The 18,663-nt window shown below is 47.2% G+C and overlaps 1 protein-coding gene across 1 annotated transcript; it reads left to right on the forward strand.

The window, feature by feature from the left end:
- Positions 1-782: 782 nt before the first annotated feature.
- Positions 783-2,039, forward strand: LOC125541586 (uncharacterized). Its single transcript, XM_048704957.2, has 2 exons — positions 783-1,205; positions 1,326-2,039. The coding sequence occupies exons 1-2, from the start codon at positions 1,100-1,102 to the stop codon at positions 1,640-1,642; spliced, it is 423 nt and encodes a 140-aa protein (XP_048560914.1). The 5' UTR covers positions 783-1,099; the 3' UTR covers positions 1,643-2,039.
- Positions 2,040-18,663: the final 16,624 nt, after the last annotated feature.

Raw genomic sequence — 18,663 nt, forward strand, 5'->3', positions numbered from 1 at the left:
CCTGCCTCTTCATTCAACTCAGCCTCGAAGTCTAGTACGACACCTCCGCTGTGGTGTTGCTCCAGAAACTAGCTGAAGCTGTACAGATTTCAATACTAACCGAAGCACCGCAAGAAGTTTCAGACTTAGCACTCTCCTGCTCAGGTGGTTCCAAACCAACAAGTCTCAGACTTTCAGTTCATAGCCCCCTTCTGTTTGACACGAAGGCTTGAACTGCACAGTAGTTGTTAGCTGGAAGAGCCCGCCTATTCACTCATCCAGAAGCTCGTACCCCACGAACTCAACCTAATTCCATCCATTAGACCCACGATGCACATGAAACAAGTGTCACCACCGTGGCAGCGTCAGACACGTCGGCGTGCTGGCAGCCGGTCCATGCATGCAGCTTACATGCGCGCCATTAAACCGCGCAAGAGAGCAGCTCGCAGCCGCATTGATGCCGGCCCGGCTTGACCAGAGTTGTTGTGCCAGTGCATTAACCGAACCAAAGAGGCGCAGCAGAGCAGAGTAGAGCAGAATATACACGGATATATTCTGTACCCGATCGATCGCGCTCAGGGTTTCAGAAGAGTTTCAGCGGAGCAGTGTTACAGTATTATATATGAACATAAAGTATGTCCACGGGAAGCGACGTCGTCCTCCTTCGGCCGGCCTCTTCCCCGGCTGCTCCTCTGCGGCGGCGCAATAACTGCGCCCCTGCCTGCGACGCCCAGCGGCGCGGCGACGAGGGGCATAAATACGTAGCGGGCGATCGATCGATCGATCGATCACACACTGTCTGCTACTAGTAGGCACATCTACTACTCCTCGTCTTCTTCGTGTTCGCTGGCTGCACGCATGCACAAGGGTTCCATGTGAGCCGACGTATCTCCACTCCGATCCACTGTTATTTATGGTCGCTTGCCCTTGCACGCGCATCTCAGTCTCCTCTCTGAAGCGTGCGTGCGTACGTGTATATATATAAGCAAGCGCTCGCGAGCATCGCCTAGCTACCTTAGCTTGCTCAGTCTCGCTGTCTGCTCTCTAGCTTCCTCAATTCCTCCACGGACGGGCACGGCTCTACCATAACGTGCGAGCTAGCTGTGGTGCGAGCCGGTTGATGAGGAGGCCTGCTGGCGTGGGAGCTCGGTGGGCGCTGGCGCTGGCCCTTGCGCTGGCCACGGCCTCGTGCTCGTGCGTGACCCATGGCGCCAGAACCACACCAAGTAAGCCAGCCAGTCAGTCAATCGTTGCGTGGGCTCGTAACTGCGTGCGTAGGACTCCGGCCACTTACCAGCAGCTGACATGGTACATGTGGCAATTGACACGTTACGTGCATTATGCAGGTTCAGGCGCCGACGTCCTACGACCTGGCGGTGAGGCGACGCCCTCCGGAACCGCAGGCCAGGACGACTACAGAGGACAGGCGGCATCCCCGTCAAATCAGCAGAAGCGGGAGGGGGAGGGGCAGCAAGGGATGATGACGCTCAAGGAGCGAGCGGTGACGGGGTCGCGGCTGCCGGACTGCGCGCACGCGTGCGGGGCGTGCGCGCCGTGCAAGCGGGTCATGGTCAGCTTCCGGTGCGCCGAGGCCTCCGAGTCGTGCCCCATCGCCTACCGCTGCATGTGCCACGGCAGGTTCTTCCGCGTCCCCGCCCTCTAGCGGCTCGCCGTGCTCCGCAACGTACCCCGGTCGGCGGTCGCGCCACTACTTTTAGTCTTTTACCGTTTAGCTAGCTTTGTGATTTTGCTCTTGTTTGGTATCGGCGTGATGCTTGTGGATCGTTTGTTCCTCGAGTGTTGTAAGTATGTAAAAGTTAATGTGGTTTGTCAAAAAAGAGAGTAAAAGTTAATGTGCCGCGGGGGAGAAGAGATTGGTGTGTCGCGGCACCTGAAGGAGGTCGCCGGGCGAAGCCCCGGGCGGCTGACGGCGGAGGCCCTCTTCCCTCCCGCGCCGGATCGGGTGAGGCGGGTCACCCACGATGCCAGAGCGTTTCTTCCCCGATCTGCGCCGCCGCGGCGCGCGCGGCTGTTCGTCTTGGGCGTCGGCGCAAAGTGGCGGCGTGGTGCTGGGCGGAGGCGGCGGAGCTGCTAGGCTTCGAGGGAGATCTAGTGGCGCCGGCCGCTCGGTGGGCTCGCAGGGTCATGGCGGCCTTGGTCGCGGTGGCCGGCGGCTTGGCCTGTTGGCGGCGGCTGGATCCCGGGGCGGCGGCCCTGGAAGGTGGCGGCAGGTGAAGCTCGGGCTTCCCACGATGGCAATGGCGTGGTGCAGTCCCTGTCCAAGGCGGATCTACCTCGGCGATCTCGTGGTTTTTGCTACGGATTAGTTCAGATCAGAGACGAAGACGAGCATGTAGGATCCATCTCGGCGGCTCTCGCGGTTTGGCGAGTCGGGGTGGGAGCCCTCCTCCCAGGCTCCAGTGGTGGCACACTCTGGCAGTGGCCGGTGCACCAGGGCTCCTACGACGGCACTGCTGTTGCGGTTGGTCGCTGGATCTAGTCGGCTATATCTGGAGCTTCGAATGTTGGGGAACGTAGTGATTTCAAAAAAAATTCTACGCACACGCAAGATCATGGTGATGCATAGCAACGAGAGGGGAGAGTATTGTCTACGTACCCACGTAGAACGTAAGCGGAATCGTTTTATCAACGCGGTTGATGTAGTCGTACACCTTCACGATCCGGCCCGATCAAGTACCGAACGTACGACACCTCCGCGTTCAGCACACGTTCAGCTCGATGACGTCCTCGCCTTCTCAATCCAGCAAGAGGGGCGAAGTAGTAGATGAGTTCCGGCAGCACGACGGCGTGGTGACGGTGTTGGTGAAGAACAATCTCCGCAGGGCTTCGCCTAAGCACTACGAAAACTATGACGGGGGATAAACTAGAGGGGACGGGGTAGCCGGCACACGGCTTGGTGTTTCTTGATGTGTCTTGGGTGCTAGCCCTACCCCTCTATTTATATGTTGAGTCTTCGGGTCGAAACTTGGAGTAAAGGCCCGCAAAGTCGGTTTCACCCGAAAGGAAAGAGTCCTTCTCGGACTCCAGGGCCAGACGCCAGGGTTCCCGGCGTCTGGACCCAGACGCCAGGGACCCTGGCGTCTGGCCCCTGGACTCCGTAAAACTTCCTTTTGCGCTTTTCAAAAACCTTGTGGGTTCCCCTTTGACCCAAATAAAGTGTTCTCGTACCCAAACATTTCGGGAAACATCCGGAACCCCTTTCGGTGAATTCCGGAACCCTTCCGGAGACCAAACACTATTATCCCATATATCAAACTTTATCTCCGGACCATTCCGGAGTTCCTCGTCATGTCCGTGATCTTATCCGGAACTCCGAACAACATTTGGTTACCAACATACATAACTCATAAATACTATATCGTCAATGAACGTTAAGCGTGCGGACCCTACGGGTTCGAGAACTATGTAGACATGACCGAGACACTTCTCTGATCAATAACCAATAGCGGAACCTGGATGCCCATATTGGCTCCTACGTATTCTACGAAGATCTTTATCGGTCGAACCGCATAACAACATACGTTGTTCCTTTTGTCATCGGTATGTTACTTGCCTGAGATTCGATCGTTCATATCTCAATACCTAGTTCAATCTCGTTACCGGCAAGTCTCTTTACTCGTTACGTAATACATCATCCTGCAACTAACTCATTAGTTACAATGCTTGCAAGGCTTATAGTGATGTGCATTACCGAGTGGGCCCAGAGATACCTCTCTGACAATCAGAGTGACAAATCCTAATCTTGAAATACGCCAACTCAACAAGTACCTTCGGAGACACCTATAGAGCACCTTTATAATCACCTAGTTACGTTCTGACGTTTGGTAGCACACAAAGTGTTCCTCCGGTAAATGGGAGTTGCATAATCTCATAGTCATAGGAACATGTATAAGTCATGAAGAAAGCAATAGCAACATACTAAACGATCAAGTGCTAAGCTAACGGAATGGGTCAAGTCAATCACATCATTCTCCTAATGATGTGATCCCGTTAATCAAATGAAAACTCATGTCCATGGTTAGGAAACTTAACCATCTTTGATTAACGAGCTAGTCAAGTAGAGGCATACTAGTGACACTATGTTTGTCTATGTATTCACACATGTATTATGTTTCCGGTTAATACAATTATAGCATGAATAATAAACATTTATGATGATATAAGGAAATAAATAATAACTTTATTATTGCCTCTAGGGCATATTTCCTTCAGTCTCCCACTTGCACTAGAGTCAATAATCTAGTTCACATCACCATGTGATTTAACACCAATAGTTCACATCACCATATGATTAACACCCATAGTTCACATCGTCATGTGACCAACACCCAAAGGGTTTACTAGAGTCAACAATCTAGTTCACATCACTATGTGATTAACATGTAAAGAGTACTAAGGTGTGATCATGTTTTGCTTGTGAGAGAAGTTTAGTCAACGAGTCTGCCACATTCAGATCCGTATGTATTTTGCAAATTTCTATGTCAATAATGCTCTGCATGGAGCTACCCTAGCTAATTGCTCCCACTTTCAATATGTATCTAGATTGAGACTTAGAGTCATCTGGATTAGTGTCAACACTTGTATCGACGTAACCCTTTACGACGAACCTTCTGTCACCTCCATAATCGAGAAACATATCCATATTCCACTAAGGATAATTTTGACCATTGTTCAGTGATCTACTCCTAGATCACTATTGTACTCCCTTGCCAAACTCAGGGCAGGGTATACAATAGGTCTGATACACAACATGGCATACTTTATAGAAACTATGGCTTAGGCATAGGGAATGACTTTATTTCTCTCTCTATCTTCTGTCGTGGTCGGGCTTTGAGTCTTACTCAACTTCACACCATGTAACACAGGCAAGAACTCCTTCTTTGATAGTTCCATTTTGAACTACTTCAAAATCTTGTCAGGGTATGTACTCATTGAAAAAACTTACCAAGCGTCTTGATTTATCTTTATAGATCTTGATGCTCAATGTGTAAGCAACTTCATTGAGGTCTTTCTTTAATTTTTTTTAAACACTCCTTTATGCTTCCAGAAAATTCTACATTATTTCCGATCAACAATATGTCATTCACATATACTTATCAGAAATATTGTAGTGCTCCCACTCACTTTCTTGTAAATACAGATTTCACCACAAGTCTGTATAAAACCATATCATTTGATCACTTTATCAAAGCATATATTCCAACTCCGAGATGCTTGCACCAGTCCATAGATGGATCGCTGGAGCTTGCTCACTTTGTTAGCACCTTTAGGATCGACAAAACCTTCTGGTTGAATCATATACAACTCTTCTTTAAGAAATCCATTAAGGAATACAGTTTTGACATCCATTTGCCAGATTTCATAAAATGCGGCAATTGTTAACATGATTCGGACAGACTTTTAAGCATCGATACGAGTGAGAAAATCTCATCGTAGTCAACACTTTGAACTTGTCGAAAACATTTTGCGACAATTCGAGCTTTGTAGATAGTAACACTACTATCAGCGTCCGTCTTCCTCTTGAAGATCCATTTATTCTTAATGACTCACCGATCATCGGGCAAGTCAACCAAAGTCCATACTTTGTTCTTATACATGGATCCCATCTCAAATTTCATGGCCTCAAGCCATTTCGCGGAATCTGGGCTCATCATCACTTCCTCATAGTTCGTAAGTTCGTCATGGTCAAGTAACACGACATCCAGAACAGGATTACCGTACCACTCTGGTGTGGATCTTACTCTGATTGACCTACGAGGTTCGGTAGTAACTTGATCTGAAGTTACATGATCATCATCATTAGCTTCCTCACTAATTGGTGTAGGAGTCATAGGAACAGATTTCTGTGATGAACTACTTTCCAATAAGGGAGCAGGTACAGTTACCTCATCAAGTTCTACTTTCCTCCCACTCACTTCTTTCGAGAGAAACTCCTTCTCTAGAAAGGATCCATTCTTAGCAACGAATGTCTTGCCTTCGGATTTGTGATAGAAGGTTTACTCAATAGTTACTTTTGGGTATCCTATGAAGACGCACTTCTCCGACTTGGGTTTGAGCTTATCAAGATGAAACTTTTTCACATAAGCATCGCAACCCCAAACTTTAAGAAACGACGGCTTAGGTTTCTTGCTAAACCATAGTTCATACGGTGTCGTCTCAATGGATTTAGATGGTGCCCTTTTTAATGTGAATGCAGTTGTGTCTAATTCATAACCCCAAAACGATAGTGGTAAATCGGTAAGAGACATCATAGATTGCACTATATCAAATAAAGTACGGTTATGATGTTCGGACACACCATTACGCTGTGGTGTTGCAGGTGGCATGAGTTTGTGAAACTATTCCACATTGTTTTAATTGAAGACCAAACTCGTAACTCAAATATTCGCCTCTGCGATCATATCGTAGAAACTTTATTTTCTTGTTATGATGATTTTCCACTTCACTCTGAAATTCTTTGAACTTGTAACGCCCGGATAATTAAGCTACAGTGATTCCCCGCTAATGATGCCACGTCACCACGGTTACTGTGGTAAACTCTCGATAGTTCAGAACCGAAACGAGTTCAAAATTCAAATAAAAGAAAACAATAAAAGTTTTCAAAAATTAAAACAAAAATGTTCGGTGGTTGCCAAATATTACAAAGATAATTATGGTGTAAGGTTCACCATTTTATAAAATGCCTAAGTGTTTATAAATAAATAAAAACAGAAAAGATAAAAAAACAGAAAACAAACAAAAAAAATATAAAAGGACCCCCCCCCCCACTGGGCCAGACGGCCCAGCCGGCCAGGCCACCACCGGCCCAACTGGGCAAAGGCCCAGCCGGCCACCCCCCCCCATAACCCACACCCCGAAACCCTAACCCCACCCCGTCGCCCCACTCACCCCCCCACTCCCCACCTCTCCTCTCGCCCCCACTCCCCCCCCCGATCCAATCGGGATCGGGCCCGAACCCATCGCCGCCTCCCCGACGCATCACCGGCGCCGCCCCGCCCGTCGCTCGCCGTCGTCCTCACCCCCTCCCCCTTTCCTGGACCGGAAGGGGCCCCCCCTTCCGTCGCCGCCACGCCAACCCCCGCCGTCGCCGCCTGCCCTCGCAAGGGCCCGGCCCCGTGCCCCTGACGCCATTCCGGCGCAGCCCCGCCACCTCATCACCATCGCCGGATCCCCCCACCGGACTGCATCCTCCTCCCCGCCGGCCTGCATCCCCTACGCCGCTCGTCACCGTCCTCCTCCTCAACCCCCGCTGTCCCGTCCCTACGAATCCCGGTGAGGCCACGGCTTCGTCCTCCTCCTTCCCTGCCTCTGCTCGAGGCCGACCGTGCGCACGCGCACCACCGCGTCGGCCACACCGTCGCCCCTTGCCGTTCTTGGCCGTGCCCCGCCACGAGGTGCAGCAGCAGCTGCTGTGCTGCGGCGGTGCGGCCACCACCACTGCAGCGCCCCGTCGCCGGTGGCCTCGCCCCTCTGCGCCGCCTCCCCTCACCGCCTGCCCCCCTGCTGCTCCGGCCGGCGCCCCATGGCACCGTGCCTCGCCACGCCTAGTCTCCGCCCTCTCCTCCTCCCACGGCCGCGCCACCGCGCCACTGGCCGCACCAGCGCCACCCCTCGCCTCCGCCCGCCGTGGCCCCGGCTGGCCGCGCCGGCGTGCCCCGCCGTCGGTGCCCCGGCGGCCTCGTCCCGCCCTGCGGGCGAACGCCCGCTCGGGTGCGCCCGCACCCGGCGCCCGACGCTGAGAACCACTACCCGTATGCCCGTTAAGGGCCTTGGCCCTATGACAAGGGGGCCCCGCCCCAGAACGATTAAAAAAAAGGAATTAAAATTAATAATAATAATAAAATTAATTAATTAATTAATTAATTAAGGAATTAATTAAGTAATTAATCATAATTAGATTAATCAAATTAACTAATTAGTCTAATTAAACTGTGATTAGTTTAGCTAAAACCTGATTAGCCTAAACAGGGTATGACAGGTGGGCCCCGCTGGACCCACACGTCAGTTTGACCAGTCAACGCCCCTGTTGACTGCTGACGTCATGCTGACGTCATGATGACGTCAGCAAACACTGTTTTGGATAATGTTAGATTTAAATAATTAATTAAATTCCAGAAATTATTAAAATCTTTAGAAAATCATATCTTTGAATCCGTAACTCGGATTAAAATATTTTCAACATGAAAGTTGCTCAGAACGACGAGACGAATCCGGATACGCAACCCGTTCGTCCGCCACACCCCTCTAACCTATCGAACTCGCAACTTTCCCCCTCCGGCTCCTCTGTCCGAAAACGCGAAACACCGGGGATACTTTCCCGGATGTTATCCCCCTTCACCGGTATCACCTACTACCGCGTTAGGGCACCTCTAACGCCGTAACTTGTCTTGTCATGCATCACTATGCATATGCTTGCATTATATTTATTGTTTCTTCCCCCTCTTCTTCCGCTAGACACCGAGACCGACGCCGCTACTGGTGCCCCGACCGACTACGCTGTTGACGACCTCTCTCTCTTGCCAGAGCAACCAGGCAAGCCCCCCCTTTGATCACCAGATATCGCCTACTCTTCTCTATACTGCTTGCATTAGAGTAGTGTAGCATGTTACTGCTTCCCGTTAATCCTATACTGATGCATAGCCTGTCCTTGCTACTACTGTTGTTACCTTTACCTGCAATCCTAATGCTTAGTATAGGATGCTAGCATTTTCATCAGTGGCCCTACATCCTTGTCCGTCTGCCATGCTATACTATCGGGCCGTGATCACTCGGGAGTTGATCACGGGTATATACTATATGCTTTATACATGATACATGTGGTGACTAAAGACGGGTCGGCTTGTGGAGCACCCGCGAGTGATTCACGGATTGGGGGCTGAAAGGACCTTTGTCCCAACGGCCCTCTGTGTGGATCTTTGAGGCGGAGCGACAGGGCAGGTTCCGACCACCTAGGAGAGAGGTGGGCCTGGCCCTGGTCGGCGTTCGCGGATACTTAACACGCTTAACGAGATCTGGGTATTTGATCTGAGTCTGGCCATTTGGTCTATACGCACTAACCATCTACGCGGGAGTAGTTATGGGTATCCCGGCGTCGTGGTATCAGTCGAAGCCTTCTTGACGTCAGCGACGGAGCGGCGCGCGCTGGATTGGACTGGAACGCCACTAGGCTAGGTCTGCTTCCGGCCGCCCATGCAACGTGCAGGTGTGCTAAGGGCGATGGGCCCAGACCCCTGGGCGCTTAGGCTTAGACCGGCGTGCTGACCTCTCTGTTGGTCTAGGTGGGGCTGCGACGTGTTGATCTTCCGAGGCCGGGCATGACCCAGGAAAGTGTGTCCGGCCAAATGGGATCGAGCGTGTTGGGGTATGTGGTGCACCCCTGCAGGGAAGTTAATCTATTCGAATAGCCGTGATCTTCGGTAACAGGACGACTTGGAGTTGTACCTTGACCTTATGACAACTAGAACCGGATACTTAATAAAACACACCCTTCCAAGTGCCAGATACAACCGGTGGTCGCTCTCTCACAGGGCGACGAGGGGAGGATCATCGGTTAGGATTATGCTATACGATGCTGCTTGGAGGACTTCAGTCTACTCTCTTCTACATGCTGCAAGACGGAGGCCGCCAGAAGCGTAGTCTTCGAAAGAACTAGCTATCCCCCTCTTATTCCGGCATTCTGCAGTTCAGTCCACCTATGATAGCCTTATTCCAGTTGATACCAATGCATACATATGTAGTGTAGCTCCTTGCTTGCGAGTACTTTGGATGAGTACTCACGGTTGCTTTCTCCCCCTTTTTCCCCCTTTCCTTTCCTTCTGGTTGTCGCAACCAGATGCTGGAGTCCAGGAGCCAGACGCCACCGTCGACGACGACTCCTACTACACCGGAGGTGCCTACTACTACGTGATGCCCGCTGACGACGACCAGGAGTAGCTAGGAGGATCCCAGGCAGGAGGCCTGCGCCTCTTTCGATCCGTATCCCAGTTTGTGCTAGCCTTCTTAAGGCAACCTTGTTTAACTTATGTCTGTACTCAGATATTGTTGCTTCCGCTGACTCGTCTATGATCGAGCTCTTGTATTCGAGCCCTCGAGGCCCCTGGCTTGTAATATGATGCTTGTATGACTTATTTTATTTGTAGAGTCGTGTTGTGATATCTTCCCGTGAGTCCCTGATCTTGATCGTACATGTTTGCGTGTATCATTAGTGTACGGTCAAATCGGGGGCGTCACAGAACTTTTCAAATGTTTCTTCAAGTAGATATACCCATATCTGCTCAAATCATGTGTGAAGGTCAGAAAATAACGATACCCGCCGCGAGCCTCAACACTCATTGGACTGCATACATCAGTATGTATTATTTCCAACAAGTTTGTTGGCCGCTCCATTGTTTTGGAGAACGGACTCTTAGTCATCTTGCCCATGAGGCATGGTTCGCAAGCATCAACTGATTCATAATCAAGTGATTCCAAAATCCCATCAGCATGGAGTTTCTTCATGTGCTTTACACCAATATGACCCAAACGACAGTGCCACAAATAAGTTGCACTATCATTATTAACTTTGCATCTTTTGGCTTCAATATTATGAATATGTGTATCACTACGATCGAGATCCAACAAACCAATTTCATTGGGTGTATAACCATAGAAGGTTTTATTCATGTAAACAGAACAACAATTATTCTCTAACTTAAATGAATAATAGTATTGCAATAAGCATGATCAAATCATATTCATGCTCAACACAAACACCAAATAACATTTATTTAGGTTCAACACTAATCCCGAAAGTATAGGGAGTGTGCGATGATGATCATACACACATCGTCACTTCACCCTTAACTAGTTTCTGTTCATTCTGCAACTCCCGTTTCGAGTTACTACTCTTAGCAACTGAACCAGTATCAAATACCGAGGGGTTTGTTATAACACTAGTAAAGTACACATCAATAACATGTATATCAAATATACCTTTGTTCACTATGCCATCCTTCTTATTCGCCAAGTATCTAGGGCAGTTCCACTTCCAGTGACCATTTCCTTTGCATTAGTAGCACTCAGTTCCAGGCTTGGATCTAGCTTTGGGCTTCTTCATGGGAGCAGCAACTTGCTTGCTATTCTTCTTTGAAGTTCCCTTTCTTTCCCTTTGCCCTTTTCTTGAAACTAGTGGTGTTGTTAACCATCAACACTTGATGCTATTTCTTGATTTCTACCTTCGCCGATTTGAGCATCGCGAAGAGCTTGGGAATTAATTTCGCCATCCCTTGCATGTTATAGTTCATCACAAAGTTCCAGTAACTTGGTGATTGTGACTAGAGAACTCTGTCAATCACCTTTTTATCTGGAAGATTAACTCCCACTTGATTCAAGCGATTGTAGTACTCAGACAATCTGAGCACATGCTCACTGGTTGAGCTATTCTCCTCCATCTTGTAGGCAAAGTACTGTCAGAGGTCTCATACCTCTCGACACGGGCATGAGTATGAAATACCAATTTCAACTCTTAGAACATCTTATATGTTCCATGGCGTTCAAAACATTTTTGAAGTCCCAGTTCTAAGCCGTAAAGCATGGTGCACTAAACTATTAAGTAGTCATCGTACCGAGCTTTGTCAAATGTTCATAACGTGTGCATCTGCTCCTGCAATAGGTCTGTCACCTAGCGGTGCATCAAGGACATAATTCTTCTGTGCAGCAATGAGGATAATCCTCAGATCACGGATCCAATCCGTATCATTGCTACTAACATCTTTCAACTTTATTTTCTCTAGGAACATATCAAAAATAAATGGGGAGCTCCATCGCAAGCTATTGATCTACAACATAGATATGCAAATACTATCAGGACTAAGTTCATGATAAATTAAAGTCCAATTAATCATATTACTTAAGAACTCCCACTTAGATAGACATCCCTCTGGTCATCTAAATGATCACGCGATCCAAATCAACTAAACCATGTCCGATCATCACATGAGATGGAGTAGTTTTCAATGGTGAACATCACTATGTTGATCATATCTACTATATGATTCACGCTCGACCTTTCGGTCTCCAGTGTTCCGAGGCCATATCTGCATATGCTAGGCTCGTCAAGTTTAACCTGAGTATTCTGCGTGTGCAAAACTGGCTTGCACCCATTGTAGATGAACGTAGAGCTTATCACACCCGATCATCACGTGGTGTCTCGGCACGACGAACTTCGGCAACGGTGCATACTCGGGGAGAACACTTTTACCTTGAAATTTAGAGAGAGGTCATCTTATAATGCTACCGTCAAACAAAGCAGAATAAGATGCATAAAGGATAAACATCACATGCAATCAATATAAGTGATATGATATGGCCATCATCATCTTGTGCTTGTGATCTCCATCTCCGAAGCACCGTCATGATCACCATCGTCACCGGCGCGACACCTTGATCTTCATCGTAGCATCGTTGTCGTCTCGCCAACTATTGCTTCTACGACTATCGCTACCGCTTAGTGATAAAGTAAAGCAATTACAGGGCGATTGCATTGCATACAATAAAGCGACAACCATATGGCTCCTGCCAGTTGCCGATAACTCGGTTACAAAACATGATCATCTCATACAACAAAAATATAGCATCATGTTTTGACCATATCACATCACAACATGCCCTGCAAAAACAAGTTAGACGTCCTCTACTTTGTTGTTGCAAGTTTTACGTGGCTGCTATGGGCTGAGCAAGAACCGTTCTTACCTACGCATAAAAACCACAATGATAGTTCGTCAAGTTAGTGTTGTTTTAACCTTCTCAAGGACCGGGCGTAGCCACACTTGGTTCAACTAAGGGCTTTTTTGGGACTGTTTGCTTCTTAAAATTCAACCCTGCTCCCGAAAACACAAGCCAAACAGGGATAGCTTCATGATATGCCGCTCCGCAAAAAACTAGAATCTCGGGTACAACTTCTAGTTTTTTATGAAGCTCCTCAGGGGATGCTCCAAAAACTCTAGAAACTGGAGTTGGGTGGAAATTACCCACCACTGCCACCAGTAAGTGGATACCCCTTCGTTTCTCCGCCCTCAACCAATCAAATAGATCTTTTCCACCAAATTTTCCATTCTTGAAGATGGAGCTAGATGGAAGCCAAACATTTTCTTTGGTAGTGCTACAACTTCTGCTTGAAACTGCTCCAAAGTAAATTTAGTGAAGCGAAACTGGTTTTGATGAAGCGGAGCAGTCCCAAACAAGCCCTAAAGTTGGAGAAAACTGACACCCACCAGCCACCTGTGTGCAAAGCACGTCGGTAGAACCAGTCTCGCGTAAGCATACGCGTAATGTCGGTTCGGGCCGCTTCATCTAACAATACCGCCGAACCAAAGTATGACATGCCGGTAAGCAGTATGACTTGTATCGCCCACAACTCACTTGTGTTCTACTCGTGCATATAACATCTACGTATAAAACCTGGCTTGGATGCCACTGTTGGGGAACGTAGTAATTTCAAAAAATTCCTACACAGACGCAAGATCATGGTGATGCATAGTAACGAGAGGGGAGAGTATTGTCTACGTACCCTCATAGACCGTAAGCGGAATCATTTTTATCAACGCGGTTGATGTAGTCATACACCTTCACGATCCGTCCCGATCAAGTACCGAACGTACGGCACCTCCGCGTTCATCACACGTTCAACTCGATGACGTCCTCACCTTCTCGATCCAGCAAGAGGGGCGAAGTAGTAGATGGGTTCTGGCAGCACGACGGCATGGTGACGGTGTTGGTGAAGAACAATCTCCGCAGGGCTTCACCTAAGCACTACGAAAACTATGACGGAGGATAAACTAGAGGGGACGGGGTAGCCGGCACACGGCTTGGTGTTTCTTGATGTGTGGTGCTAGCCCTACCCCTCTATTTATATGTTGAGCCTTGGTGTCGAAACTTGGAGTAAAGGCCTCCACAAAGTCGGTTTCACCCGAAAGGCAAGAGTCCTTCTCGGACTCCAGGACCAGACGCCAGGGTTCCCGGCGTCTGGACCCAGACGCCAGGGACCCTGGTGTCTGTCCCCTGTACTTCGCAAAACTTCCTTTTGCGCTTTCCAAAAACCTTGTGGGCTTTCCCCTTTGGCCCAAATAAAGTGTTCTCATACCCAAACATTTCGGGAAACATCCGGAACCCTTCCGGAGACCAAATACTATTATTCCATATATCAAACTTTATCTCTGGACCATTCCAGAGTTCCTCGTCATGTCCGTGATCTTATCCGAAACTCCTAACAACATTCGGTTACCAACATACATAACTCATAAATACTATATCGTCAATGAATGTTAAGCGTGCGGACCCTATGGGTTCGAGAACAATGTAGACATGACCGAGACACTTCTCTGGTCAATAACCAATAGCGGAACCTGGATGCCCATATTGTCTCCTAAGTATTCTACGAAGATCTTTATCGGTCGAACCGCATAATAACATACGTTGTTCCCTTTGTCATAGGTATGTTACTTGCCCGAGATTCGATCGTCAGTATCTCAATACCTAGTTCAATCTCATTACCGGAAAGTCTCTTTACTTGTTATGTAATACATCATCCTGCAACTAACTCATTAGTTACAATGCTTGCAAGGCTTATAGTGATGTGCATTACCGAGTGGGCCCAGAGATACCTCTCCGACAATCGGAGTGACAAATCCTAATCTTGAAATACGCCAACTCAACAAGTACCTTTGGAGACACCTGTAGAGCACCTTGTAGGATCGAAAGTATGTCTAGAGGGGGGTGATTAGACTACTTGACCAATTAAAAATCTATCATTTTCCCAATTTTAGTCTTTGGCAGATTTTAGCTATATTAGCAGAAGTCAAGCAATCTTAACACAATTCAAGCAAGTATGCAAAGAGTCTATGAGCAGCGGAAAGTAAAGCATGCAACTTGCAAGAATGTAAAGGGAAGGGTTTAGAGAATTCAAACGCAATTGGAGACACAGATGTTTTTGTCGTGGTTCCGATAGGTGGTGCTATCGTACATCCACATTGATGGAGACTTCAACCCACGAAGGGTAACGGTTGCGCGAGTCCACGGAGGGCTCCACCCATGAAGGGTCCACGAAGAAGCAACCTTGTCTATCCCATCATGGCCATCGCCCACGAAGGACTTGCCTCACTAGCGGTAGATCTTCACGAAGTAGGCGATCTCCTTGCCCTTACAAACTCCTTGGTTCAACTCCACAATCTTGTCGGAGGCTCCCAAGTGACACCTAGCCAATCTAGGAGACACCACTTTCCAAGAAGTAACAAATGGTGTGTTGATGATGAACTCCTTGCTCTTGTGCTTCAAATGATAGTCTCCCCAACACTCAACTCTCTCTCACAGGATATGGATTTGGTGGAAAGAAGATTGATGTCTACTACACAACCTTCTTCTTGTAGACGTTGTTGGGCCTCCAAGTGCAGAGGTTTGTAGGACAATAGCAAATTTCCCTCAAGTGGATGACCTAAGTTTTATCAATCCGTAGGAGGCGTAGGATGAAGATGGTCTCTCTCAAGCAACCCTGCAACCAAATAACAAAGAGTCTCTTGTGTCCCCAACACACCCAATACAATGGTAAATTGTATAGGTGCACTAGTTCGGCGAAGAGATGGTGATACAAGTGGTATATGGATAGTAGATAAAGGTATTTGTAATCTGAAATTATAAAAACAGCAAGGTAACGAATGATAAAAGAGAGCGTAAACGGTATTGCAATGATAGGAAATAAGGCCTAGGGTTCATACTTTCACTAGTGTAAGTCCCCTCAACAATGATAACATAATTGGATCACATAACTATCTCTCAACATGCAAAAAAGAGTCACTCTAAAGTCACTAATAGCGGAGAACGAACGAAGAGATTATGGTAGGGTACGAAACCACCTCAAAGTTATTCTTTCCAATCAATCCGTTGGGCTATTCCTATAAGTGTCAGAAACAGCCCTAGAGTTCGTACTAGAATAACACCTTAAGATACAAATCAACCAAAACCCTAATGTCACCTAGATACTCCAATGTCACCTCAAGTATCCGTGGGTATGATTATACGATATGCATCACACAATCTCAATTCATCTATTCAACCAACACAAAGGACCTCAAAGAGTGCCCCAAAGTTCTACCGGAGAATCACGACGAAAACGTGTGCCAACCCCTATGCATAGGTTCATGAACCCGCAAGTTGGTCACCTTAACATACATCAAGTGGCACGCGGTATCCCATTGTCACCACAGATATCCACGACAAGACATACATCAAGTGTTCTCAAATCTTTAAAGACTCAATCCGATAAGATTACTTCAAAGGGGAAACTCGATTCATTACAAGAGAGAAGAGGGGGGAAGAAACATCATAGGATCCAAATATAATAGCAAAGCTCGCGATACATCAAGATCGTATCATCTCAAGAACACGAGAGAGAGCAAGAGATCAAACACATAGCTACTGGTACATGCCCTCAGCCCCGAGGGAGAACTACTCCCTCCTCGTCATGGAGAGCGCCGGGATGATGAAGATGGACACCGGTGAGGGTCCCCCCCCCTCCGGCAGGGTGCCGGAACAGGGTCCCGATTGACTTTTGGTGGCTACGGAGGCTTCTGGTGGCGGAACTCCCGATCTATCTTGCCCTCGGATGTTTTTAGGGTATATGGAGATATATAGGCAGAAGAAGTACGTCAGGGGGGCCACGAGGGGCTCACGAGGGTAGAGGGCGCGCCCAGGGGGGTGGGCGCGCCCCCCTGCCTCGTGACCTCCTCGCAGATCCCCCGACGTGCGCTCCAAGTCTTCTGGGCTTCTTTCCTTCCAAAAATGAGTTCCGTAAAGTTTCAGGTCAATTAGACTCCATTTGATTTTCCTTTTCTTCGAAACCCTAAAACAGGCTAAAAACAGAAACTGGCACTGGGCTCTGGGCTCTGGGTTAATAGGTTAGTCCCAAAAATGATATAAAAGTGTATAATAAAGCCCATAAACATTCAAAACAGTAGATAATATAGCATGGAGCAATCAAAAATTATAGATACGTTGGAGACGTATCAGCATCCCCAAGCTTAATTCCTGCTCGTCCTCGAGTAGGTAAATGATAAAAAAGATAATTTTTGATGTGGAATGCTAGTTGGCATAATTTCAATGTAATTCTTCTTACTTGTGATATGAATATTCAGATCCGAAAAATTCAAGACAAAAGTTCATATTGACATAAAAATAATAATACTTCAAGCATACTAACAAAGCAATTATGTCTTCTCAAAATAACATGGCCAAAGAAAGTTATCCCTACAAAATCATATAGTCTGGCTATGCTCCATCTTCACCACACAAAATATTTAAATCATGGACAACCCCGATGACAAGCCAAGAAATTGTTTCATACTTTTGATGTTCTCAAACTTTTTCAATCTTCACGCAATATATGAGCGTGAGCCATGGACATAGCACTACAGGTGGAATAGAATGGTGGTTGTGGAGAAGACAAAAAGGGAGAAGATAGTCTCACATCAACTAGGCGTATCGACGGGCTATGGAGATGCCCATCAATAGATATCAATGTGAATGAGTAGGGATTGCCATGCAACGGATGCACTAGAGCTGTAAATGTATGAAAGCTCAACAAAAGAAACTAGTGGGTGTGCATCCAACTTGCTTGCTCACGAAGACCTAGGGCAATTTGAGGAAGCCCATCATTGGAATATACAAGACAAGTTATATAATGTAAAATTCCCACTAGTATATGAAAGTGACAACATATGAGACTCTCTATATGAAGAACGTGGTGCTACTTTGAAGCACAATATATGAGACTCGCTATATCATGGTGCTACTTTGAAGCACAAGTGTGGAAAAAAGGATAGTAGCATTGCCCCTTTTATTTTTTTTATTTTTTTATTTGGCCTTTCCTTTTTTTATTTGGCCTTTCTTTTTTTTGGGACAATGCTCTATTGAATGATGATCATCACACTTCTATTTACTTACAACTCAATGATTACAACTTGATACTAGAACAAAGTATGACTCTATATGAATGCCTCCGGCGCTGTACCGGGATATGCAATGAATCAAGAGTGACATGTATGAAAGAATTATGAATGGTGGCTTTGCCACAAATACAATGTCAACTACATGATCATGCAAAGCAATATGACAATGATGAAGCGTGTCATAATAAATGGAACAGTGGAAAGTTGCATGGCAATATATCTCGGAATGGCTATGGAAATGCCATAATAGGTAGGTATGGTGGCTGTTTTGAGGAAGGTATATGGTGGGTTTATGGTATCGGCGGAAGTTGCGCGGTACTAGAGAGGCTAGCAAAGGTGGAAGGGTGAGAGTGCGTATAATCCATGGACTCAACATTAGTTATAAAGAACTCACATACTTATTGCAAAAATCTATTAGTTATCGAAACAAAGTACTACGCGCATGCTCCTAGGGGGATAGATTGGTAGGAAAAGACCATCGCTCGTCCCCGACCGCCACTCATAAGGAAGACAATCAATAAACACCTCATGCTCCGAATTCGTTACATAACGGTTCACCATACGTGCATGCTACGGGAATCACAAACTTCAACACAAGTATCTCTCAAATTCACAACTACTCAACTAGCATGACTCTAATATCACCATCTCCATATCTCAAAACAATCATCAAGTATCAAACTTCTCA

Source organism: Triticum urartu, chromosome 2A, assembly GCF_056163025.1.
Source record: "Triticum urartu cultivar PI428250 chromosome 2A, HENAU_Tu73, whole genome shotgun sequence".
Lineage (NCBI taxonomy): Eukaryota > Viridiplantae > Streptophyta > Magnoliopsida > Poales > Poaceae > Triticum > Triticum urartu.

Excerpts from the sequence above, each read along its gene's own strand:
- LOC125541586 (XM_048704957.2), top strand. The coding sequence starts at position 1,100 with ATGAGGAGGCCTGCTGGCGTGGGAGCTCGGTGGGCGCTGGCGCTGGCC. Across the intron at positions 1,206-1,325 it reads TGGCGCCAGAACCACACCAA|GTTCAGGCGCCGACGTCCTA; the intron begins GTAAGCCAGCCA and ends TGCATTATGCAG.